The 27,861-nt window shown below is 29.6% G+C and overlaps 1 protein-coding gene across 4 annotated transcripts in view; it reads right to left on the bottom strand.

Moving 5' to 3' along the window:
* The window catches only part of LOC130674613 (paired box protein Pax-5), a 106,224-nt gene that overhangs the window by 61,732 nt on the left and 16,631 nt on the right, over positions 1-27,861 (bottom strand). For 3 of the 4 annotated variants that reach the window (XM_057479991.1, XM_057479995.1, XM_057479994.1), the window contains exons 2-3: positions 23,912-24,198; positions 20,939-20,965 (exon numbers count right to left, since the gene is read on the bottom strand). In XM_057479991.1, the coding sequence (XP_057335974.1) occupies positions 20,939-20,965; positions 23,912-24,101 (217 nt within the window). In that variant the 5' untranslated portion in view covers positions 24,102-24,198. The remainder of the gene's footprint in view (positions 1-20,938; positions 20,966-23,911; positions 24,199-27,861) is intronic. The other variant, XM_057479992.1, reaches the window with a different exon arrangement.

Here is a 27,861-nt window from a genome sequence, read left to right as displayed (position 1 = left end):
TAAATTCTTGTGACATGATCACTTCAATAAATTATTACCTTAGTAAATAATTGAACACAAAATCTGTTATTTTGACAGAAAATTTGTGTAAATTCAACAGACTTTTCGTGTTAAAATTAACTAATAAATATAAGCACATAATTGAACCAACTCAAGTAAACTGATCTACCCTCAGTACAACTTTTGTAAATTTAGCAAACAATTAGTTCGATTTTCTGTGATTTTACTAAAAAACGGAGCTATGAATTATCCTCCCGTAAAATGAGAATAAAAAAATCATTGAACCTGATCATAAAAATATTAAAGTTATCTATGATTATATTTAATTGTTAATCAATTATAATCCAAGTTTCCTTGCAGACAATGCTTTGCTTGGTTATAGTAATGAAGAAACACGCGGGAGTGTTTAGCTAAACAACACAAATTTTGTGTTAATTTTCGAATAACACAGAAATGTGTTACATTACAGATTTTCTAATCATTTAACATAAAAAATCGTTTAAAGTAAAATAACACAAACGGTTTGTGTTCAATTAACAGATTTCTGTGGTGAAAATCGACACAAAAAATTTCGCCAAATAATTTTTTAACACAAATACACAATATTTCTAACTGTGTTATTTTTAAAGTGATCCTCAAAAAAATTGTGAAAAAATCGGTAGTCAAATTCTAATCAATAATAATTTATTCGGGTCAATGGTATGGAAATTAAGAAATCACTTATTTTCTATCTTATTCTTTAAAAAAGACTCAAAAAAATGACCTATGATTAATCTTAATTGGCTCAATAATGACTGAATAATTGAATTAAACAGAATTATTTTCGGGATAAAAATTCTTACGGCCTTCATAGATTTATATAAATAATTTATAATTACCGGACAATTGTCCATTCATCGTAGGTCAGTTTACAAAGAATTTAATACTGAATAAAAAAAAAATTAAACCGTTTATTAATATTGATATGCTAGTGAGTTATGAATTTAATCCGCGATAACTAAAAAGTGAATTTAAAAAAATCGGTTAAATAATTAATCGTTTTGGATGAAAGAATCAAGACATTGAGAGTCGATATTATTATAAATGTATTTATTATTATTTAGAGCAAGAGAAAACGGTACTTAGGTTGTCATTGATGTTGTTGTTGTCGATTGTAGTCTGTGGTTAGGTTAAACAACTAAAACGCTTAACATCCGATCTCGCTGACCGATCAGTAAAGCGCCATCTAGATAAAGAATTTTATTCAATCAAGTTGTTGAAGAGAACAAACTGTTCGAGTTATACCTATTCCTATATCTCTATCTCTATATATCTTTACATATCGCGCAATAATAATCTATAACATGGCATTTATTTATCTCATAAATCTACGCTTTGTTTCACTTATTGTTGCATTATATCTATAATACACTTCAATGTAAGATTAATTACTATTTTTTGTGTCTCTATTATACAATAAATTAAGACGATTATTTTATTTTTTTTTCAACAACTCAATTTAAAATAGTAAACATTACACAGAAAAAAGTATTTCTTTTACGCCAAGAAAATTTTTGCGTTTATTTGAGAAACCCCATAAGTCAAGAAAACAAAATTTTTCAGGAAACACAAAAAACATTTTTTTGGAGAAACTTGACATTAAAATAATAAATAAATAATTGAATACAATAATGTTAGGGTCTCTGTAAAAGATTCCAACAAGACAAATTTAATTTTTTAACTGAAACTACTTAAAAAAATTATTTAAAGTTGATTGACTTATGGGGTTTCTCAACCAAACGGAAAAAAAAGTTATAAAATGATTGTTTTTTTAAATGTTTCCACTCAAATCATTTATTATACTGATAAAATGGAGTATTAAATATGTATTTGAACTCTGAAACTCAAAATTACAAAAAATTATAATTAATTTAAACATGTTAATTAGTCATATAACAGTCAATAATAAAACAACATATAAAAAAAAAAATGATTTCTGTAAAACTAAAATTGCAAATGTTTAGTTGAGTCATTGACTTATGGGGTTTCTCAATTGAATGAAATTGCTGTCACCCCGTTAATTTTTTTTTAACGCTGATTTGATGCATATTTTGATTGAATTCTATGGAAGGACATCCAAAGAACCCAAAAATGCAAAAAAACCCAATTTCGTAAAAAACATGACATGTTTTTTCAAATAAACGATTCAAATTTGAAACAAAAATTTTTTTGAGCGAGAAAAAAATTGTGCCAATAAATTTTTTCTAGACCTAAGAAAGTTTTTGCATTCAATTCATGGTGCAAAAATTTCTTGCGCCGAGGAATCATTTTTTTCTGGGTATAGATGACAATAGAAAAATATTTGTTATTCCCACGCTGTAGAAATTCGTAGATAATTAACCATCATCTATTTTATTGGCTATTACAGTTGAGATAATAACCGCTTCAAATAATTCGAGACTTGCACATAAAATCGGTTATTGAGCCCTTCAGGCGTTTTTCAAAACTTTTTGTCAAGTATAAGATAAATACAAGAAAACAATTATTGAAAATTGTCTAAGGACTTTGTATGCAATTGCAAAAAAGATAACCGATGTATCTAATTAATTCATCGATCCATCAAACTTTTTCCACATATCGAAACTCGGGGTTCATACATCAGGTATTTAAATATGAACTCAATAGCACGAATTTCAAATGCAGGCATAAAATTCAAATTCTCAATCTCCATTTTTATTTGAATTTATCAGATTTGATTCGCGTTCACTCCGAAAATTTCCTAAAGTGTAAGAATCGATGTATCGAAGTTTGAAATTGATATTTAAAAATTCTAATTATCATTAATACTGTTTCACGTCACATATATATGTATATATACTGGAAAAAAGTTGTTTATCGTCATTATATAGCTGAGCATATATCGTGAGTAGATTATACAGGAGGTAGTAAAATGATTACGATGGATCGCTGTCCTCTATCATATAGATATATATAGTATATTATATATACCTACACTTCTGGACACTAGTAAAGTAATAAAAGTAAAGTATACTAGCGAAAGATCGAAGGATATACATCCATATAACAATAATCGATGAATATCGCCCCGTAAGTATCGTGCACGATTTTGAGCATACTTTAATCCTCCTTCTTCTCTGCATTATATATACATACTCCTACATATACAGTGTCTACAAGCAATATCAGGATCCTTTGAGACTCTATGATATTAATTTTCGATATAAACACATCCATAGATTAGCTATACGATAGATATATATTATCATTATCATTATGATAGACTTTTCGATGTCTATAAAGATTTATTTATTGTCTTACTTATTCATCATCCGGAACTTATTTCCTACTATTTTATCTCTCCAACAGCTAAATCACCTAAATTAATCATTGTTAGACAAACTTTTTAAGTTTATTTAATATTAGCCATAATATATGACATTAAAATTTGCAAATTATCGACAATAGATTCTCAGTGAATTATTTTCTTATCTCTAAATATAGTTTGGTTTAAAGACATTTTTATGCAATCATCCAACCATGTAACTAAATAATGTCTTTTAATCCCCTTATATTTCTTCTTTGTACTTTTTACTCACAAATACAGTTAGAAATTTTATGTATTTGTGTTCAAAAATTATTTGGTTAAATTTTTTGTGTTGATTTTCAACACAGAAATCTGTTAATTCAACACAAACCGCTTGTCTTATTTTACTTTAACTGATTTTTTATGTTAAATGATTAGAAAATCTGTAATGTAACACATTTCTGTGTTATTCGAAAATTAACACAAAATTTGTGTTGTTTAGCTAAACACTCCCGCGCGTTTCTTTATTACTGTAACCAAGCAAAGCATTGTAGCAGCATTGTCTGCAAGGAAACTTGGATTATAATTTATTTACAATTAAACATAATCATAGATAACTTTAATATTTTTATGATCAGGTTCAATGATTTTTCATTCTCATTTTACGGGAGGATAATTCATAGCTCCGTTTTTTAGTAAAATCACAGAAAATCGAACTAATTGTTTGCTAAATTTACAAAAGTTGTACTGAGGGTAGATCAGTTTACTTGAGTTGGTTCAATTATGTGCTTATATTTATTAGTTAATTTTAACACGAAAAGTCTGTTGAATTTACACAAATTTTCTGTCAAAATAACAGATTTTGTGTTCAATTATTTAACATAAAATTTGTGTTAAAGATCAACACAAGCGCAATGTGTTGAATTAAAAAAAAAATTCGTGTAGACTACATACATGATTTTTGTTGAAATTAACACAAAAATTTTAACTGTGTGCTTCAAATTTTTATTTTTATTTTCTACTCAATACAAAAGCCAGTAAAATTACCTTCTACTCAAATTTTGATTTCAAAGTCATTTTTGAATACTTCAGATCCAAAAATTAAAATTATAATTTTTTCGACGCTTTTACTTCCACTTACCCGTACTTGAAAAAATATTTCTTAAAGATCTCATACTAGAGACTTGACCAATAAAATTTTCAAAATTACGGGATAATTTCTACTAAGGCCACACAAGTATCAAATTTTCTAAACATTGTCTCCAAAAAAACAAAAAGAAATTTTAATTCAACTAAAAAATAACAACTTGGACGTGTCCGGTGTTCTGCCGGAAGTCTGTTCGAGCATCTTCATCAAAATCTCCAGCTCAAGTCAATCTCCGACCAAAAATCGTTTCCAGCGGACTTGTCATCGCGAGACCGCAGCAATTGCAACACCCCCACAACCTGGTAGCTTTAATAAAACACAGCTCTTTTCTCTCCTCTTCTCTTTTCTTCTTTAGTTAACTTCAATACAGACCATCAACACAGACCACCAACTATTATCTACATCCGGCCGAGTTCATCCTTCACCGTTTCAGTAAAACGTCATTTTTTTTTCTCCTCTTTTTTTCAATCGTCCAAATGTAGAAAAAAAATTCCAACCGTACATACATCAATTCATTCATACAAATACATACACATACATCTATACACACACATATATACATATATATGCATATTTTTTTTATTAAAATCAAATTCTGACAGGAGACAAACAAGAGATCGATGATATCTTTTTTATTACGATTATTATTATTTTTTTTTATTATTATTATGAAATCAAGTAAATTCCTGTTGCAACCGGAAGTTAAGATGACTCGTATATTGTAAAATATACGTTAGTAATGACAATAATAATAATAATTATAATTGTAATGGTAAAGCAACGATACGACAGTTAAAATAGTTAGGAAATATTTTATTGTAACCAACAGTTGTGCTAATGTAATGTAATGTAATGTAAGCTTTGTATTTTTTTTTTCTTTCATTTATATGTATTTTTTATTTGTATAAACATTTAAAGATACTAGTACTCGTATTAGTACTAATGCTAATGCTTGTTTTATTTATACGCGTATGACGTCGGTATGCTTTCTACTTGGGATATCCATTAAAGACTATTTAAGACAATGTAACGCGATCTCGTTTTACGATTTAATGAGCTCACTTTTTTATCACTTGTTATACAGTACCGATGCTAGGCAGTGAGTGCTGGTGGGGATGGATGGAATTAATGATATTGGTTAATAATTATTGTTATTTGAGGTGGCGAAGAGTTTTTTTTAGCACGGGGTAAAAAAGAGTGGGAAGGATGGGTAGAGCTAATGAATCATAGGATCGCGTGGGAGCACGCGGTCAACAGCCGCAGGTGTCGTGTTGTGTTAATGATCTTATGAACAATGACCGGTATTGTCGAGGAATGTAAGAGCTACGGTTTTGAAATTTTTACACTTGGTTGCTTTTGATTTATATTCACTTTTTTTGTAAATTATTCTTTGTTTAGATGCATAATTTTTCATTGGAAATTTAGTTCTGGAAAATCAAAACAAATAATGGGACGAATTTTGGTCCTGCTTAAAGTTTAACGAAAATTTTGAACACTTCCCGGGTAGAAAAAAAAATTAATATTGGCGTAATTTAAAAAAATTTAAATAAAGCTAGTCAAGATTAAGTTCTTTTTTAATAAATGAAAAACACATTTTAAAATATGAAAACTAGGATCGGGATTTTTGCGTCAATTCAAAAACAACAATTAATAATTAATGGTGTGAAATTTTTGATATTCCGGAGAAAATATTGGTCTTATTGAAAAAGTTTTTAAACAAAAGTTGTAGGAAATTTGATTTTCTAAATAAAATGACTCTTATAATGTTTTCTTAGGACTAATAAGAAAGCCGTAATTTCAAAATTAAGATTTTCAAAATTAACAAAATTTGAATCATTCATTATAAATCTTAATTTTTGAATTACGGTGAAAATATTGATCATATAAGAAAATCATAAGAGACATTTTTTTTATTAAATTAAATTTTCTATAACTTTTGTTCGAAAACTTTTTTTATAAGACCAATATTTTCCCCGTAATATAAAAAATTTGAACTATTCATTTCAAAAATAAGGCAAAAATCTTGTCCCTAATGAAAACACATTCCAACTGAGTTGTCTTACTTAGTACCGATTCACGCCCACTAAGTCAAATTTCAGTCACGTTGTTTTGGATTTGACTGAGTGGATTTAAATTTTTAAATTGCAAAAGTCATATTGAAGTTAAAAAATATAAGTGTAGCCAAAATCAAGTTAACAAAGTAAAATGCCCTAGATGGAAAAGATTTGTCTAATAAACTCAAGATTCCAACTAACGACATAAAAAAAGCCATCAATAATCACATTCTAATAAAATGGAATTCGATATGGTCCTCCACTGTCTCCAAACTAAGTAACATCCGCACCTCCATCTGGGAGCCTGAACCGCGGCTCAACTCTAGACGAGATGTATTTATACGAGACTCAGAATTTGACACACGTCCTTTTCGCATGATCACATCATGAACAACACCGAACCCAACCGTTGTCCAGCATGTAATGAGACTGTAACTGTTGCACATGTCTTAACAGACTGCACCTACCTATAGACTAAAAGAAGGAGCCTACAGCTTCTGCCAGATCTACGAAGTCTACTTAATGACAAGAAATACCTGACACCCATCAAAGACATCATCAAGCATTTCAGATTCTCACAAGACATTTAAAGTTACAAGAACAGTTATCTTCGTTGAATTTTCAATCACATAAAACTATTTATAGTAGTCGCTAAGAACCGTCTGGTTGTTGCGACTTAAAATAAAAATTTGAAGGCAGCATAATTTAAAATTTTGCACCTTTCCTGCAATCCACCTTTTAGAATAAATCATACTTTAATCCCGTCTAATCAATTCGATGCAAAATCCAAAACCATTTTTCGACCAAACATATAAGTTTTTTTTTCGGATGAATGATTACTACATAAAGTTACACTTAGAGCAAAAGGCAACCTCTAAAACCCATGATTTTCTACATGGACTTTTATATAAATCCATACTCTTCTATAAAACAAGCAAGAGATAATAAATATTGGTCTTTGTTTTCATTTAAATTTTTATTTCTAGTACCGGCATTATGCCTGATCCTAAAAAACGAAATTCGTGGACCCTGCCTTCACAACCGAATTCAATAGGTGAAGGTAACAATCACATCATTTACTGCTAAATCTTATTTCTGAGCACTTTGAGCGAATAAACGATAACAAGAGGAAGAGAAGAATGAACCAGTTCCATGTGATTCATCGTCAAATAATCACTGCGACGTCTCAGATAGTTTGAAAAAATTAGATCCTTGTCACTCTGTCGAATAACGGAGAAGAACTCATGCCAGAATTTTTTTTTAGTTTAAAAATTCTCTTTATTTCAGATTAGGTTGGATATAAAACGCTGGTAGTTTTCCTGCTATCTTATTTAACACTTTTACAAAAATTAATATATAAGTTTCGTATATATTTCGTTTTGTATTTGTAGTTTGTAGTTTTGATTTGTGGAAATATTTGAAAAAAAAACACTTTATCATTCATGGCAGAATTGTTCTCAAGCATGGAATATAATAACTCTGAAATAAGTTTCTTACCAGGGACACTAAAAAAGGAGGGCGCGATCTAGTGGCGAGCACCGAACTACTCTCGCTGCTGTTGCTATATTTTCCTTTGAACTTTTCTTTACTTTTGATTGTTTATTTGTTTTATAAATAAAATAAAAAAAAAAAGTCAAATGCAAATTATTTTTCTGACCAATGTTACCCCAAGGATTTTTTATAATAAAATCTTATGAATTCAAAAATATTATTTTCGATAAATGTTTTTTTTTAAATAAAGGTGATACAAAAATTTATAGCACAGATTTCTCTACGATTCGTAAATACGTAAATTAATTAGTACTTGAACGGTTAAAAAATTATTTTTTTAAACACACCCACTAATAATCAATTATAAATAATTGTAATTATTAATAAAAATAATGACAACAATAATTTCATATAATTTCTCTTCCTCGTTATATTTATCACACCTTTTCCTGAATATAACTACAAACGCCTACGAGTAGCCTCAGGTTTAAATATAACTCAACATTGATTTTATCGCAATTACATAAAAAATTTTTATTATTTTTTCTATCTCATAATTTAAAAAAATGTTCAAATTTTCCGAGTCAAAAATTATTAATCAAATATTTTTTTTTCTAAATCATAAATAAATTTACTCACAAAATGTAAACATTTCCACGAACATACGTGAATAAATATCGCACATGCGTGGTGTGCATTTAAAATATTAATCCGCATAAAATTTATAACGATGACGGTGCGATCCAGACTAAAGAGTTATCGCTCTCACTATAAAGCGATCCCTTTTTTTTTAATTTATTTGTTCTTTTATTTTACATTAATATGGATTCTGGCGTCGCGTGCGCGTCTTGTGTCTCGCGTATCGTCGTGTGTACATAACATGCACACCACGGTGTGCATACTCTGTAAACCGACGGCGCGTTTGCCTTAAGCATTTATTTTATAAAAATAAAGTAAAAATATATTTAGCATCCTCTTACAAGATCAGTATTATATCTGGTCTACTCATTTCTTCTCACTTGTAAATATATACATGCACACCACAGACACATGCACACTACAGACAGACGTATAAATAATTATTTGTACATATATAAAGGATGTGAATGAGTTAGTATAAAGTAGATTGGTATAATTTTATAGTAACACGATTAATTTCCAGACAGTAAGATGCATAAGACGATTTATCGCGACAATTAATACACTGAGTTGAGCACTGACCGGGTTCGATGATAAACAGGAAGTAAGTTAAGAATGTTATATATATATATATATATATGCAGAGATATATAGTGTATAGATATAGATATATATTGAGAGAAGATAAAGAAGGATATAAAAGGTGTGTATAGGAGAGACAACGCCCGTCGTTGGTTTAATAAATTATAGCGGGCTAACTTGTTACAAGAGTTACGATACGTCTTTCTGCGCACACTTAAGTAACGAATTAATGTTGTTATGCATTATATATATTTATAAGTCGGTATTGATGGAGGATAAAAGAGAACGGCTAAAAAATTTTTGTTATTTTTTTAATGCGAATTCAATTGATTGTCATGCGAAATTTGAGGTTTTTTTTTTAATCATTAATTTGTTAGAAATTTTAACTACACAGTTAGAAATTTTGTGTTAAAGTCAAAACAAATGGTGTGTTGCAAACGACCCACACAAAGTCGCCGAGCTTCGAAATTTTCCCATAGATCGGCTGATGCCTGGTCTGCAATGATTGGACAATAAATGGCTAACTATACTGGCCCGTGCTTGGTAAATCGATTACATTCGTTACATTCCAGATTTTCTAATCATTTAACATAAAAAATCAGTTAAAGTAAAATAACACAAACGGTTTATGTTGAATTGACAGATTTCTGTGATGAAAATCAACACAAATAATTTTTTAACACAAATACACAAAATTTCTAACTGTGTAGAGTTAAAAATTATGAATACATTAAAGTTTTTAATCTTAATAAATTTTAAAATAAAGAAAAACATTTAGATCTAGTGAATTAGCAGAAATCAGACGGATAGGTAGGGAGTACATCAGGTTGCTGTTAGGTGTAGCAGAGTAAAAATAAAAATAAAAAAAAAAAAAAAGAATGAACAAGAGTACGTCGAATGCGAACGGACGTAGACAGACGGGCAGGGGCAAACATAAATTAAGATGGGGGACTGATTATGAGGCCGAGGGCAAGCTATCATTACCTGAGCCATCGTGACCGGTCGACCCTGCAGCCGCTGCTGAACACTCTACTACTCTGCGGGATCTTCGTAATCCTTACATCTCTCATTCTTTTTTTATTCATTTTATTTTCTATTTCTTTGTATACCTCCTCGCTTTTTTCTCCTTCTAACATGAGGCCTGTGCCTCGTGCCCATAATTCTGGGGTGGGAAACTGCAAATTATTAGTCCTTTGCATTCGTTTATTAAACACACAGCTATTGTCTAATTTTGCTTTTCATCCTCGATAAAAATAAATAAACAATTATATTAAGCTTTCAGGTCAGTGTTCAACAAACTTTTATCTCAAATAAACATTTTTTATTTTTCTCAGATTCATAGACATTTCTTCCAAAATTTTTTCTTTGCCACAACTGAGTTTCAAAAAAAAGTTTGACCCCCAAATTTTTAAATTAAAAATTTTTAATTGCAAAAAAAAAATTTTTATTATATATATATGTCATATACTTTCTAGACATCTGGAGACACTCAGTCTTAGATCAGATAAATCTATTCTTGCACGATTATGACTACGTCTATATTTGACACGTCTTATCTGATTAAATGTCATCTGGAATTTCTTCCCAACTCTTAACTTCGATATCTCTATACCCTACGTATACATATATATATATATATATATATATATATATACATATATAATAAACTATAACCACCTTCACACTTGCTGACGTACGCACTTTCTTCCGGCACATCTCGAATCAAGACGTCGGCAGCTCATAAATTCTTATCTCCATCAAAAAATTTTTTTCACTCATTTCTTATTTATATCACTTATATGTCCACTTAATATCTGTCTCACAATCAAAAAAATTTCATTAGATAAATATAAATACACGGAAAGAAAATTATGGCAGTGGTTCCCATAATTTTATAAAATTTTTTCCTATACCAACATAGGAATTAGAACCATAAATTATGGGAGCAGTTCCTATAATTATGGGAATGATACCCATATCGTTATAGGAATGGTTCCTATAATTATAGGAATGGTTCCTATAATTATAGGAATGGTTTCAATATATATCAGAATGGTTCCTATAATTTATAAGAATACTTTCTATAATATTATGGGAATCATTCCCATAATATATAGGAACTATTCCTATAAATTATAGGAACCATTCCCATAACATTATAGGAATGGTTTCTATAATAGTATGGGAACTATTCCTATAATATTATAGGAATGGTTCCCATAATGCTATTTGAGTAGTTCCTATACCATTATAGGAACCATTCCCATAATATTGTGGGAATAGTTCCTATACTATTATAGGAACCATTCCTATAATATTATGGGAATGGTTCCCATAATGGTATGGGAACTATTCCCATATTATTATGGAAACTATTCCCATATATTATGGGAACTATTCCCATATATTATGGGAACTATTCCCATATATTATGGGAACTATTCCCATATATTATGATGGGAACCATGCTTATAATAGTATGGGTACAATTCCTATACCACTATGGAAACTATTCCCATAATGCATAGCAAAACTTCCTATAATTTTCTTTTTGTGTAATTAAATAATTCGATAAAAATGAAAATAATTTGAAATTGAAATTAAAAACATAGAGAATAAAAAATGAACACGAACACGTGTGTAATATGTGACATTATATAAAATTAACCGGCACGCGTCTGTTTATATACTAATGTATAAAGGAGAGTGATAATCTGTAAGAGTGTTATGGATGGAAGAAAATGCATTGACTACCGTGTACCCATTAATACAACGGTTGGATGCTCACGAACCAGTTTACAATCAGTTCATGCGGAAAACTAGACCAAAGATTAAAATATTAACTGACAAAATTTTGTTATACATATTTTTTATATATTTATTTATTAGTGTACTGCACTCTCGAGATTATTAATAATAATAATAGTGATAAGCAAACAGGGAGTCGAGAGTAAATAATGATCGATTGCTCTTTAAAAGCTAAAGAGGGAAGAAATCATCAGCTTGTCTGTTTAAATAGCCGTTATGCTCTATCGCTTGTTCAATGAACCTTTTATATATATAATTAGATAATTACGGTGGTATTTAACATATTGATGTTTTCATTATTGGCTTATAAATTTTATATTCAAAGATTTATTAATCAAATTATTTAATACCGAATGATGTTTTTGGAAAAATATTTTTTGATGATTCTGATATTAAAATAATTAAACATCGTGGGGGTTCGTTGAAAAGGAAATTTCATTTTCTATAATTTTGGTATCAATAAATAATTTTGTGAGATTAATGGTTTAAAAGATATGTTGAAAATTGAGAAAATTATCAAATTGTTAAAGAGGGACTAATGGGAAGTTTGAAAAAATTAATTTTTTTTTGCATATTTCGATAGTCTGTAGCTTCAAAAATAACATACTACAATCTAGTGTATATCTCGAATAGTTTCTTTGAGTTACAGCCGCTTATCGGTTCTCAAAAATACATTTTTCAAAATTGCTGCATCTATAACTCGAAGACAAATCATTCGATAAATTTGATCAAAATTGCAGCTTCTTTGATACATGTTTCTACGTACCACGAACTTCCAGTTTTTCAATCGAATCAAAACTGTAATTTTGCCAGGCCAAATCATCAAATCATCAAATTTTCGCGCCAAATTTGAAATTTTTTTTAAAAACTCCGCCATTTTATTAAAGAACAATTTTTTTCTTAGCCCGAGGGTCATGGTACGGGAAATACCTTCTAGTTTAATAAACTTTTTAGTTTTTTTGATTTCCTGCACTGCGCAGGTCGCTATCACTGCAGAGGGACTTTTTTTTTGAGCGCGAAATTGTGAATAACTCAGGAAATTTTGAATTTTTTGGTCCAAAAATTTAATCTGATATTCATTATATATCCACAAATACATCCTTGAAATATTAAAACATTCCATGCAATAGTTTTCTTAAAAAAAATTCCCAAAAATCATCTTTTTTCCTGCGGTCACCTTAGTGGTCCCCCTTGTAAAAAATAGTAAATTGTTTTAACGATTGTAATTATTCAAATATTGATCTTACGAGATTTTTCATTGATACCTAAGTTGTAGAAAATTAAATTTCCAACAAATTTGTTCCTCATAAAAATTCTTCTAAAATCATCCATTCAAAAATTACAGCTCTTTAACTGTTAAAAAAAATTATATTCAAAAACTATATCATGATTAAATTGGTGGTAACTTTTAAACACTCGACTTTAGGAAATTTTTAAATAAGACCAAAATTGTAGTAAATTAAATTCCCTTTCCAATGATCATAAACACTATACATGTATCTCATATATTTACAGAGATACCGTCAATCAATTCTAAAATCAAAGCTCGACTCGAATTAATCATTAAAAAAAAAAAGGCAGCCAACACTAAAAATAATTATCTGGTAGGCATAAATAAAATAGCAACTAATTGGCATATCATTATAAAAGTATCAGCGTATGAGTCCTCGTCCTCGGCAATAAACATAATGTAAAAGATCTCGTTCTAATATACGCTCTAAATTCACCCTCTCTCTCTCTCCCTCTCTTACTCTCTCACTTTGATTTTTTATTTCCAACCCAGTCGAGTTTTCTTGATTGCGATCATTGATAGATACGACGGCTCGTTTTATATACTCGTTCAAGCTCTGCATGCTGCAAATTCTACATACTCTAGTCTATACTCCTGCTGCTCCTGCTGTTGCTGCTGCTGCTGCTGATATCAAGCAGCAGCTTGCGAGCGTCGTTATACCGCTAGAATCACAACTACGACTTTCTCTGGACCGGTGGCCTAAGGCTCTCTTATCTATTTAATATCTCGTATCAGCTCTAACTCGAATTTAGATTTTTTCATTAGTTACTTTTACCGTCCACTTAATTCTATCCAATGAATAATAAATAATAAATATTTATAAAGTATTTTTATTTTTCAAATAAAATTATTGTTATTTTTTTTTTAAAAACTATTATTTTAATTATAATTGTAATTATAAATATATAGAGTAACACTTAACGTTTTCTCGGGCCGTTATCATACGATCGATTTAGTAACGGTTCTACAAGACTTAATGGTCTTCCAAGGACGCGGACTCTTAGCTTCTCTGTACTGTAGTATGTAATAATACCTGTATTAAATAATTTTAAAAGAAGAAAGACCAGAGAAAATTGGAATACATAAAATTCATTTATAGATGCAACATATTTTTTTTTTTTTTTTTTTCATGGGCTGAGATATCAGTTGAGTTAAAAAATACTGAAGTAATTTTTATTAGATAATATACTAGATCATTATTATTATTATTATTATTATTATTATTATTGTATTAGAAGGAGTGCAAATAATGAGTATAGGAAATCTAAGGAGTGGGATAATTATTAGTAAATATGACAAGCGTGTACGCATTTTATTATAGAGGCGTGATTGACTTATTAATATATAAATATATATATTTGTTTGTTTATTATGATAAGATAATAAAAAGTTTTGTTTTTAGTTAAAAAAACAAGTCTATTAAATTTTGAATTTCAAAAAATCGATTAGTTAAGAAAAAAAAAATGTTTTAAAAAATTGCACATATAGTTTTTTTAATTTTCTACATGTGCATATTCTTAGTTTTTTTTTTTTTTTTTTAAATTAAGTCGTTAAAAACAAAATTTGAAAATTATTAATTGTCTACTAATTTCAGGATCATCTGAAGTCGACGTCTCATAATTTTTGGATTTTTTTAAAATGATGAATTATAAAAAAAAAAATATTCAGAAAAATTATACTTGTAGTTTTTTCAATTTTCTACATGTGCATTTTTTTAGTTTTTTTTTTTTTTGTCATTTAATCATTGAAAAAAAAATTCCAAAAATTGTTAATTGTCTAACTTCAGATCAAAAAGTTTATTGGAATTATTTAGAAATTTTTTTTTAAACATTCGGTTAAAATTTGAACAAAATTATGAATTTCAGTAGTTCATAGCTTTGATAACTTTGAAGTTTAGATCAGGATCGAGATTAAAAATTTTAGGAAATGGAAAACTTTTTTTTATGGAAAAAAAAAAAATAGTAAAAATGCATTAAAAAAAATTTTTTGACATCTATATTTGTAGTTTTGAAAAATCTGGAAATATTTCTAAATTTTATAATTTCGAATTTTCGTTTCTAAAAAATTTATTTTTAAAAATTATGATATTTTAATAGTTTTCTTACAAACTGTCTTTTGAATTCTGATAAAATTTTGAGCACAAACAAAAAATTGTAACTCAGATACTTTGAGATTTTTAAATTTTCAAAATTTCTCTATTGAAAAATTCAAAGTTTTCTCACTTCAAATTTTTTTCTCAAAAGCTAAAAAAATTTTCTCTAAACTTAAATATTTTCAGTCACTCCTAAAAAATTTCAAATATTAATTGACCAAAATTCCAGCAAAAAATAATTAAATAAATTACAAAAAAAGAAGATCCAAAAAAAAACAAAAATCCTCTGGGATTTTGATTAAAATGATAGGTATGCAGAGTGTAATACCGTTGCAAGAAAGAGAAAGAGAAGCCACACCCTGGTCAACCTAGATCTTAGGCATCGGTTAGCTGCAGACAAAACCATATGCACATGCGAACAAAAGTAAATGCAACATGAAAAGATTCTCCATCCTCCATCTTCTATCCCTTATCGTCCATACCAACCGATCCGAGATCTAACTGACACGTCACGTACCTCGTCACGCATCCTCTCTAAAGCATTCCGACATCAGACCGTATCACTGTCCAAAGCATCCCAATCAATACGGTTTTACTCCATCTCCATCTCCAACTTACCTCTTACCTCCTAACTCAACATTACTTGGATCAGTAAATAAAAAAATAAAATTGTAGCCAACAACTACAATCGTCTCTGCCTCGATACGACACTTCCTCATAATTTTACTCCCACTTCCCATAAATATTCGGTGACACGAAAAAAATTTCAAATCCCCATCACACGTTTCGATAATTTTCTGTCGTATATCAGCTCTAATATATTTATTATTACATATAATCTAGGTGAGTCGAAATTGTCATGAATATACACATTTATATTTAATAATAATAACAACCGACAAAGACAAGACAAGAATAAGACCGGGAAAAAATTTTAAATAAAATAAATGGGTAATGCACAATCAAGTTAATAATCTCAACGCTTGAGCATAACAAATTATATGAGAATCTCAATCGCGTAACAAATTACATATATATATATATATATTTTTTTTTTTTTGAGCTAAAGGATAACGCTCCGTTATTGCGATTAGATGTAGTCTAAGTGTGCGCGCATGTGTGTAAGCGAAATGTGGCATAGCAAAGAGGATTATATTGTAAGTGCGATACTTGATGTGTGATATTTGATTACTTGTTTATTTGTTTATTTATTTGATTAATAAAAATTAAGTATGTGGACTTGGCGTGTGTAGAGCAGGCGTGGTTACAAGAATTTAAATCTAAGCGTTAGCTTATGAGATATGAAGGTAAGAGCGAGTGTGTGAGATCTGTTTTTTTTACTCATTGCGCTAAGGCTGTGGTTGATCATCGGAAACGTGTGGGATGCTGTAACGCAGTCCTAAAACGAATTGCTGGCGATAAAGTCTTTGAGCAAGGATAAACGAGAGTGGAATCTATCCTCGCATTCTCGAGATACGTGGCTACGAGAGATTGTGTGTGTGTGAGTGTGTGAGTGAGTTTCGACGATGGGGAGTAGAGCGAGTTAACTTGTGTTATCTTACATAATCGAGTGTACGGCTACTCGCATTCTCGAGTGTTACGATCGTTATGCTTCTTAATATCTATTACGTGTCTTAATAATTGGTGTTCATTTTTTTAACCTGCTGGAGGTTTTGATAGGAAATTTTGGTAATTACTTTTAGAGATGGGGAAAGTAAGAAAATTTATGAGCTTATTTTGATAAATTTTTATGATGTTCCAATGTCCTTTTTTTAGAAACTTTTAAAGTGGTTTGACTAAAGGACCAAGAGTCGAGCGTTGATTTTAGAATTGATTGACGGGATCTCTGTAAATATATGAGATACATATATAGTGTTTATGATCATTGGAAAAGGAATTTAATTTGCTACAATTTTGGTCTCATTTAAAAATTTCCTAAAGTCGAGTGTTTAAAAGTTACCGCCAATTTAATCATGATATAGTTTTTGAATAGAATGTTTTTTACTCATTAAAGAGCTGTAACTTTTAAATGGATGATTTTAAAAGAATTTTTATGAGGAACAAATTTGTTGGAAATTAAATTTCCTGCAACTTTTGTATCAATGAAAAATTTCGTAAGATCAATATTTAAATAATTACGATCGTTAAATCAATTTACTATTTTTTTAAGGAGGACCATTAAGGTGACCGCGGGAAAAAAATGATTTTTGGGAACTTTTTTAAAGAAAACTACAGTATGGAATGTTTTAATGTTTTAAGGATATATTTGTAGATATATAATGAATACAAGATAAAATTTTTGGACCAAAAAATTAAAAACTCACTGAATTATTCACAATCTCCCGCTCAAAAAAAAAAAACCCTACTGCAGTGATAGCGACCTGCGCAGTGCAGGAAATAAAAAAAACCAAAAAGTTTATTGAACTAGAAGGGATTTCCCGTACCATGACCCTCGGGCTAAGAAAAAAAATTGAAATTTAACAAAATGGCGGAGTTTTTAAAAAAAATTTCAAATTTCGCGCGAAAATTTCATGATTTTTGGTCTGGCAAAATTGGATTTTTGATTCGATGGAAAAACTGAAGGTTTATAGTACGTAGAAACATATATAAAAGAAGCTGCAATTCGAATAAAATCGATCGGATGATTTGTCTTCGACTTATAGATGCAGTAATTTTGAAAAATGTATTTTTGAGAACCGATAAGCGGCTGTAACTCAAAGAAACTATTCGAGTTATGCACTCGAAATTGTAGTATTTTATTTTTGAAGGTATAGACTATCGAAATATACAAAAAAAATCGATTTTTTCAAAATTCTACAGTAGTGGTCCCCGTTAAATTCCAATACTCAATGACTGGTAAAAAATTGTACAATCATTATTTTTAAAACTTTTTAAATTTTTTATCTCTGCACAGAAAAATTTCTCTCTGCCCCAAGAAAATCCTTTTTTTTGCGCGGGAAATTTGAAAAATTTCAACTGTAAAAAATGATAAAAAATATTGTAATATGTCACAGCTCTCATTAAAATTTTTTTGAATGGCGCCAAGAAAACTTGAACCGCAGTTGGATAAATGAGTTTAAGAAATTAATAAATTTTCACACTGGTCCCAATTATCAGACTAAAGCCCCCGTCAAAATCATTTATTCCATCTCGTTGTAAAAAAAAATGAAGAAGGCTGATAAGTTGAAAAAGCCTGGAGGCACGGGCCCAATCTTAGTTAACAGTTTGCACTGCTACGAAACAAAACTCTGACAGATTTCATCACGATCTGACGTAAACAATTTACGAATGTAAATACCTGTTTAATATTATATTGAGTCTGTGGTCCGTGTGAGCCTGAGGTGCGTCTCTCACACCTCAAGCTAGCACATTAAACCCTTATTTAAACTCCATCTACATGATTACCCCCTGTCTACATATATAGCCACCGGTATACCTCACGTCCTGCAAAACATTTCCTCTTTCTCTTCTTCTTCCCCCGCATTTTTTTTTATCCATCTTCCAGAAGAGTGAGCAAGGACTAGTTTATAAATGCACTTGACACACATGTCTACATATATATAAATATATGTACATTGCACATATGTTATTATCTATTGTAAGTTCATGGGAGTCTTTATCACTTTTTCATACTTATTTTCACTTTCGTCTTTTGTTCTTTTTTAAATAATAAATAACATTGCAGTTTATGAATGCACATGGGAACTCAGACATTGCGGTCTAGTTCACATCATACAGAATTAACTTACACTGTTTATGTCACTAAATATAATTATGTAATCACCACTTCCAGGTAAATATTAATTATGTAAAAAATGACCCACCTACTTTGGTCATAAATTTTTTTTATTTTATTTTAATACTTTTTAGACCCAGTAGAGCAGATTATGAAACGAATGACAGAAAAATTTCAATTTTTGATCAAGTCGAGTTGGTTTTACTAAACAAACGTGGGGGTCTGTTACATTCAGTGACGATGCAGTTCATTTTCATTTTTTTGCCATTCTAAGTCTTAATTACTTCAAAATTTTGGCATTTCAGAATTCATTTTGTATTTTTAACCAACTTTAGTTGAGCATACGAAAAAAAAATTGGAATTTTTCATACACAGACTTTTTGTGTTAATCCAACACATTGCGTTCGTGTTGATATTTAACACAAATTTTAAGTTAAAAAATTGAACACAAAATCTGTTGTTTTGAGAGAAAATTTGTGTAAATTTAACAGACTTTTCGTGTTAAAATTAACTAATAAATATAAGCACATAATCTAAGCAACTCAAGTATACTGATCTACCCTTAGTACAACTTTTGTCAATTTAACAAACAATTAGTTCGATTTTCTGTGATTTTTCTAAAAAACGGAGCTATGAATTATCCTCCTGGAAAATGAGAATAAAAAATCATTGAGCCTGATCATAAAAATATTAAAGTTATCTATGATTATATTTAATTGTAAATCAATTGAAATCCAAGTTTCCTTGCAGACAATGCTGCTACAATGCTTTGCTTGGTTATAGTAATGAAGAAACACGCGGGAGTGTTTAGCTAAACAACACAAATTTTGTGTTAATTTTCGAATAACACAGAAATGTGTTACATTACAGATTTTCTAATCATTTGCGGTTTGTGTTGAATTAACAGATTTCTGTGTTGAAAATCAACAAAAAATCTAACCAAATAATTTTTTAACACATATACACAAAATTTCTAACCGCGTATGTGAATTTAAAAAAATTATAATTTTCGAATTTTTCTCTATTTAATTCATAAATTATTTAAACATCAAGATTTTACTTAGACATTAAATTCTGTGACTCAATATCTAATGTCAATTTAATTATATTCACTGTCCAGATTTCGAAATTAAAATTTTACATAATGTATTATATATATCTTTATTTAGACTTTTTTTGCTTTCATACTAGTTACGTATAAATAAATATGATAGATCAAAAATATATATCATCGGAAAAACGCACGAATCTGTTACGTTCAGAGTGACGATGCAGTTCGTTTTTCAATTTTTTTCTATTTCAAAGATAAATTGCATTGAAATTTAAATTTGTCCCTACTTACTTCTCATTCTTAATCACTTTGAGTCAAATTATCTAGACAAAATTTTTTTTTTCATGATAAAAAAATAATTTTTCATAAATATAAAAAAATCAAACAGGATATTTTTTGCTCAATCAAAATTTAAAAAATTCTTTGATTTCATAATTTGAATAAAAAAAAGTAAAGTCAGCTATCGAAAATAAATTTAAAACTGAAATTAGAAAATATAAATTTTATATAATTTATCATATTTTTTTTTTTATATCCGTACTAATTACGCAGTATAAATAAATATGAAAGCAATGAGTAATATCGTTAGATCTTCAGTTACATTTACGATTCACGATACACGCTATTGCATCGAGTACAAAGTACTATCGGACTGTCTCTAATTTGATGAATCACGACATGAATATATTTTATACTACGAAATGAATAAATAGATTTTTCAGTTAAATCTAAATTGGACTTACCGTCTTGGTTCATACCATGGCCATCATCTACAAAAAAAAAGAAAAAACATATTTATATTAAAACTATTTATCTATATTTTGTTGTGATAATTTATAAGTTATAATATAATGTGAGTTTAACATATGAGACTGTATGTTAGGTAGGAAAAATAAAAGGGGTGTAGCTATTTATTATGACAAGTGCAATATATGTCAGAGTCTAGATGTAAAATTGCAGCTACGTTATTTGTAGAGCTGGATCGTTTGTAAAGATGAAGCATAAATATAATCTACTATCTGTTTCGAAGCTCCTGGAATGAAGGACTAAAATTTTTGTAGTACGAAACTAATATATAAATTTTGAAAAAGTTATTTTGAGTCACTGAGGACTGAACTAAAAATTCAAGGAAAAAAAATAGCAATACGTTTTTCTAAGCTCACTTCGAAATTTGAATTGAGTTTAAAAGAAAAATTTATGAATTTGAACTCAATATTTTTTTACACATGGACAAAAATATAAACAAAAATTTGGAAATATTTTCATTTCTATTTTGATTTTCAAAAAAAATTTGCATTTGTCAAAAAAAAAATAACACCAAGTTTTACTGAGCTCATTTCAAAATTTGAATCGAGTTAAAAAACAAAATTTTCAAATTTTAACTCAACATTTTTTTTGCAGACAGTTATGGACCAAAATTTTAAATTCGAGTTTCGATCTCGATTTTGATTTTGAAAAAAATTTTGCTAAACTATTGAGTCTAATAAAATTTTTTAAACCCAGAAACTGGCATCATTTCAAAACCGTCTACTTCAATGAAAATTAACAATTCAATTTTTTAAATTTCCCGCAAATTTTTTTTCATCTCCAATAAATTTGAAAATTCTGAAAAAATAATTCGCTTCACACTTCGACCTTTTTCAAATAAAAAAAAAAATTGCAATTTGTTCCAGCTTCGGTTTAATTCCCACAATTTCCACTTACACTTTAATAAATCGGCGGCATATTTCCATACAAAACCTTTAAAAAATCCCTTAACATTTAATTTCAACAAAATAAATCACGTCAAATAAATTCTGTGTGGTCCGTATCAATAATTAATTCAAATAATCATAATCAATTATCATGAAATTTAATTATTAAGACCCCACGCAGTTCCCATTTGTCCTACAGCCGCTCAACAGAGCCCTTTAACAAAAAACAAGCCCAAACAATTGTTACATTTACTCTTTGTTACAAAAAAAAAACTAGTTTGTGTAAATGCGTAAGCTTGTTAACGCAATTGTTAACAAACAAAGATGTCTGTCAAGAGAAACCGTTAGCTTGCACTGTACTCGTAAAAGTTTGTTATATAATTTTTTTGTTCATCACGATTTTAAATTAAACGAGTAAGTAAAGATCATAATTTCTTTTTATGATCTTGTAATTTGTGTGTGGTCTTAATAAGTAAAGAATCAATTCTTTGTCTATAAGGTGTTGCTCTGATTGACATACGGGATGTTTTATTGCCGTTGATTGTCGCCAGAGGCAGTAGCACATAAATCAAGTTTGCCAACATGGACTAACATACGTCCAGGGCAGTCTGGTGTCGGTATATTATATGCCATACCGGGCGTTCTACAATACCCTGGGGCTAAAGACTTGTTTATAAACTTGGCATCCAGTCGAAAATGCGGACAAGAAGGAGATCAATTACCACACTTAATGTAACTACTCATCTCTTCATTAAATGGATACTTTACTGTACTAGACTGGTACTGGTTTGCTTTTAATCCAGTTTATTTATTAGCTGACAACGTGTTAATTTTGTTGGGTTATTTATTGGAAAAATAATTGAGATGTTTGTAAGAAATTACAAAGTTTAGTTATAATAAAATATTTATAAGACATTAAAGAAAATTTGAATTTCCCGCTGAAATAATTCAAAATTTTCAAAAAAATTGAAGTTATTGGTTTCAGTCCGATTTTTGAAAACCGAATTTCCAATAGATCTCGACATTTTGAGGTTCAAAAAAGTATATCCAGGATATATACGGGCAAAATTGAATATATGTCTCATATATGTGGCATATATTCAGATTTGCCTGAATATATGCGGATATATACTTTTTCTGTGAGGGACGGATGTATGTAGATATTCTAACTTTTGAACGAATGAACCGATTAGGCTTTTTGAGCCGGCGTTTGAAGCGGCTTATTACTTCTAACAACTTGAGAAAAATTGAGCATAATCGGTTTAGTAGATTTGGAAATATTCAAAAAATTAAATGTACTCGATGGATTGATTCCAAAAGCTATTGAGCTTTTAATCATAATAAGCCGCATCGAATGCCACCTCAACCATCAAAATCGGTTCATTAGTTCAAGAGAAACCGTTGTCGAAAGAATTTCGAAAAAGTGTTTTTTTCTAATAAAATTAAAATTTTTGAACTAATTGACGACATTTTTTTTTTTTACGTTAGTAATAAAAAAAATGCGTCGAATGTCACCTTGAAAAGCAAAATCGCTTCATTATTTCCAAAGATATAGCTGATGTAAAACAAAAAAACAATGAGTTACTCCATTATTTTTTTTTATTATTGTTTATTACTTGAGTTTTCGCAATGGAAAGTGCGAAATTACTATTTTCGAGCTTGAAGAGCTTGAAGAGCTCGAGTTTTAGGGCTGGTCTACAAGGCGGTTATCAGTTTTTTATTTACAAGCTCTGGTTAAAAACAAATTAGTGTGAGGTAAAATGGGCCGCCCATAAAAAATATTTAATTAATTAGCAATTTAACAGTTAATTTTCAAAATATGAAGTCTTGACTTTTAATAAATCCCTAATATTTGAGAAATTGTTTGTTTTTTCAGTACTACAACTTTAATAAATTTATGACAGTATAATTATTTTAGATAGCCCATTTTACCTCTGTATGTAATTAAAAAAAAATTAGGTAGCCTATTTAACCCTCTCTCTACGGATAATTAAAAAAAACGGATTCGTAGAAGAAACGTACGTTTTTTCTTAGTCTCCTCATTCATACCTCCAGTGTTGTTCCCATGGCCGTGATGCTGAAGCCCCATAGATTCTTGATGGTGTGAGTGCATAGCAGCCAGTGCACTGTCACCTGGATTGACGGGCACGCCGACTCCTAGATGAAGTCCGCCGTGCTGCGTCGAATGCGGCGGTAACTCCATGCTGATCATAGCCTCCCAAACTTGTGGTTTCTGGGTCTAAAAGTAGTTCCCAGGCCTCCAGCGATGGCCTGATTGTGATTTTGATCCTCTCTTGTTCAAAATGAACCTAAAATTAATAAAAAACGGCTATTAAAACTCACAATTCATTTCTCTTCTCTACAAACGCTAAGTACGCGGTTCGAATCCACTTCCCTGTTTTTTATTAACTTTTTTTTTTTTTTTTCATTAAAAAGTTAAAAGTCATTTTAGTAAAAAAATGATAGATAATTATAAATATTAATTTAATTTTTTTATTAAAATGTAGAACTAATTAAAAATAAAAATTTGAAATTTTTTTTTTTAATTAATTCGCCATGCTAATAGTGTTGTAATGATGTAGAAATAAAGTAACAAACACAAATATGCGCGATGGATACTTATATAAAATGTGGGATTAAAATAATTCAGTGGTCCGGGAGTAAAATTGACTTTGCCACGCTTTTTATCTCGCCCAAGTAGATAATTTCTTTGTGTTATTTTTATCTCTATAGAGAACCTCTCACTCTCTAGAGTAGAGTGGAGTAGAGTTAATTCTACAATCGGGTTTCTTGGGTGATCTTTTTTGCTTATTACTGATGAGTTAGGACCCGGTGAGTTCCCGAGCATAAGGTGCCGGCTAAGAGAGAGGAGGATTACGTTTATGAGATGAATGAAAGCAAGATGAATGAGCTATAATTTGACTGGATACTAGCTACCGTTTATTTAAGACGTTTTTTTGTAAACCGGAAACCGATGAACTGGATTTCAATATTGAGATCAGGTAATTTTTTTTTTTCTTGGGCAATAGAAATCTGTAAAAAATTTAGTAAATAATTGAAAAAAAAAATTATGCGGTAAATAATAAAATAAAGTTGATTGGAAATTATTTTTGTTGAAAAAAAAGTGGGAGGTGAATGTATTTTAGTTTTAAATAATTTTGGAGTTCGATTTACGATCTTTATAAATATATGAGATAAATATATGTTATAGAAGGTTTTTGGAAAGGAAAATTTTTTTTTTATACTATGGATTTCATTCGATAATCAGCCCAAGTAAATTATCCAAAAGTTATCGCTGCTAAAAAAATTTTTGAATTTAGTAAAGAATTTGAAATTTTTTTTGAAGACTTCCAATGACTGTGACTGTAATTTTTGATTCGAGAATAATTTTTTTAAGGACCAAAATTGTAGGAAATTAGAATTCTTATAAGAATGTTTTAGAATCAATAGTCGAAAAAATATAACCATTTGAAAGCTCAAAATTCAAAAATTTGAAAAAACAAAAGTAGTAAATCGCAGAAAAAAAAAAGTTATCTTGAGTCAAAATAGTATATTACACACCTAGGGAAGTAAAGTAAGAAATGTCTCAGATCACATGTAATTGTTGGCCGAGGCGAAGCCGAGGTCAACAAACATGTGATCTGAGGCTTTCTTATTTACTTCCCGAGGAGTGTATACTATTTTTCTCCTCGACGGAGGCGGGAAGCGGCAACTTCGTTTTGCACAGCGGGACGAAAGTTGACGCTTTCCGCCCGGAGGTGAGAAAAAACATTTTTGAAGACAGACGTTTTTGGGAACCAAGTTAAGATTTTCTTGAGCCAAGAGAAGTCTTGGTCAGAGGAAATTTCTATTTTATCCGCGAAAATTGAGGTTTTAAAAAAAATTTTCTTGAATCTAGAATATTTACCTTCAGTCAAAATTTTTATTTCTATGCGGGGGATACGCTATCGGGCCTCTTTCTCACACTCAGAAAAATAAACAGGACTATCTTTGATGCACTCGTAGAATAAATGAGAATTTAAAAACAATTTTTCTTGGAAACGAATTAGAATTTTTGAAAATACGAAATTTCTAGCCCTCTGTCGTTTTACAAAACTCTAGAGACTTTTTATTTTAAGTTTCCAGTGTTTTTCCGTGAATTGAATTGAATTGAAAATCGGTTACCGTTACCCTTTAACTGTAAGTATTGATCTCAGGATAATTTTTCCAAGACTATTAAAAGTATTGAAAATTAAATTTCCTACAACTTTGGTCTCATCAAAAATCATCCTAAAATCAATCATTAAAAATATGGATTCTATCTAAAAAAATTACCCGCCAAGTAGCCGTAAGTAAGCCGTCAAATTACAATAATTTTTATCGATTCAAAAATTCTCGGAAATCAAATTTCCTTCCTGACCATAAAGAATTTCTCCTTATCTCCAACACTTACCAAGATCTCTATAAATATTTATAATTCAAACAAACCTCTTATATTTTTATTTAAAAATTTCTTATCCTCAATTTCATTTAACATTAAACTAAAAAAAAAAAACAAATATTCAAATCCATTAGAGTCATTGAATAATTCAAACTCAAATTTAAATCTTTACTCAAAAATATTATTCACAACTTCCAAGACACGCATGACTGTCTTCCGTGTAGTCTTCACTTCAAAAAAGTTTTTTTCCCAATAAAAAAAATAAAATAATAAAATACTTCAGATAATTAGGGAGTAAGTTTATATACATATATATACGTATATATCAAAGTAATATTATATTGTAGACTAGTTTGAAGAGTTGTTGAAGTTGAAGTAGAAGTAGTTGATGTTTAGGGAAATGTAATGGAAGTAAGAATGTAGTTGAAAATATATATGTATATAAATATATATAAAGGTAAATGTCGGTAAAAGATAGTAAGTTAGATGGGTATAAGTGAAAACGATCGGTTAAGACCCCCTCTGGCTTACTTGTTAGGAGGATAAAAGTTGTCTTGGGTTGTTTAAGTGGGTGAGTAAGCGAATATAAGGGAGTAAGTGAAATAGAATGAATATTGTTGTTGTATATAAATATAAGTATCTGTTGTAACAAACGTAAGGATGGTCTGGTTGTATTGGTAGTATAGGTATGAGTATATATATATAGCGTAGGGCTTATATTAGCAAAGAAGCGAGGTTGGATTCGCGAACACCGTGGGAGTCCAGCTGGTAGAGACTAAAGAGCATACAGCAACCCATTTACTGGCTGTACGCATCGCTCAACAATTGTTTATGACTACTGAACGCTAAGCATTTTGTGCTAACTACCCCCAAGATATAACCCTTTGCCTTAAAACGAGCCTACTTTCTTGTGGGAAAGTTAAATCTTTTAGTTTATTTATATCGAGAACTATTTTACAAACGAAAATGACGATAATAATAACAATTACCGAGTATTTACTTTTTAAAGACTATAGTGTACGAGCCACGAGGCCACCCAAGGGTAATTTGCGGGTTATTTTTATTTGCTGTTTAGAGTTTAATAAAATATTTAGAAGGTGTTAAATTATTTTTAGCTGTGAAGGTGAGGAAAAAAATTTTTCAATTCCTTAGGTTGTAACTCGGTTTCAAATTATGGTATTGTGATGAAAAAAAATTGTTTTTAAGCTTTGAGTCTGTAGTTTAAGATCCTGGGAGTAAATTCACGAAATTTATTTATTAGTCATAAATCATAAAAGACAGAATGAAATTTCAAAATTTCAAATTATTTTACAAACAGTTATTTATTTTCATCTATTTGTTGTACTACAGATATATAAATATATATCATATTAGAGAACTGAAAATTCTCTTAAATGACACTCACTTACATTAAATCCTTACGGTACTTATTGTTATTATTTTCGAAATAAGTATTATCTATGTGTATCGATATATCGATAGTTGATGCTCTTCCTTAGGCTTAATCATAATTTAGGATTTACTCGAGTCATTTGTGCTTAATTACTAAACA

The sequence above is a fragment of the Microplitis mediator genome, chromosome 9, assembly GCF_029852145.1.
Source record: "Microplitis mediator isolate UGA2020A chromosome 9, iyMicMedi2.1, whole genome shotgun sequence".
Lineage (NCBI taxonomy): Eukaryota > Metazoa > Arthropoda > Insecta > Hymenoptera > Braconidae > Microplitis > Microplitis mediator.
Note: the sequence above shows the minus strand (reverse complement) of the source record. Positions and strands in the feature narration are given on the sequence as shown.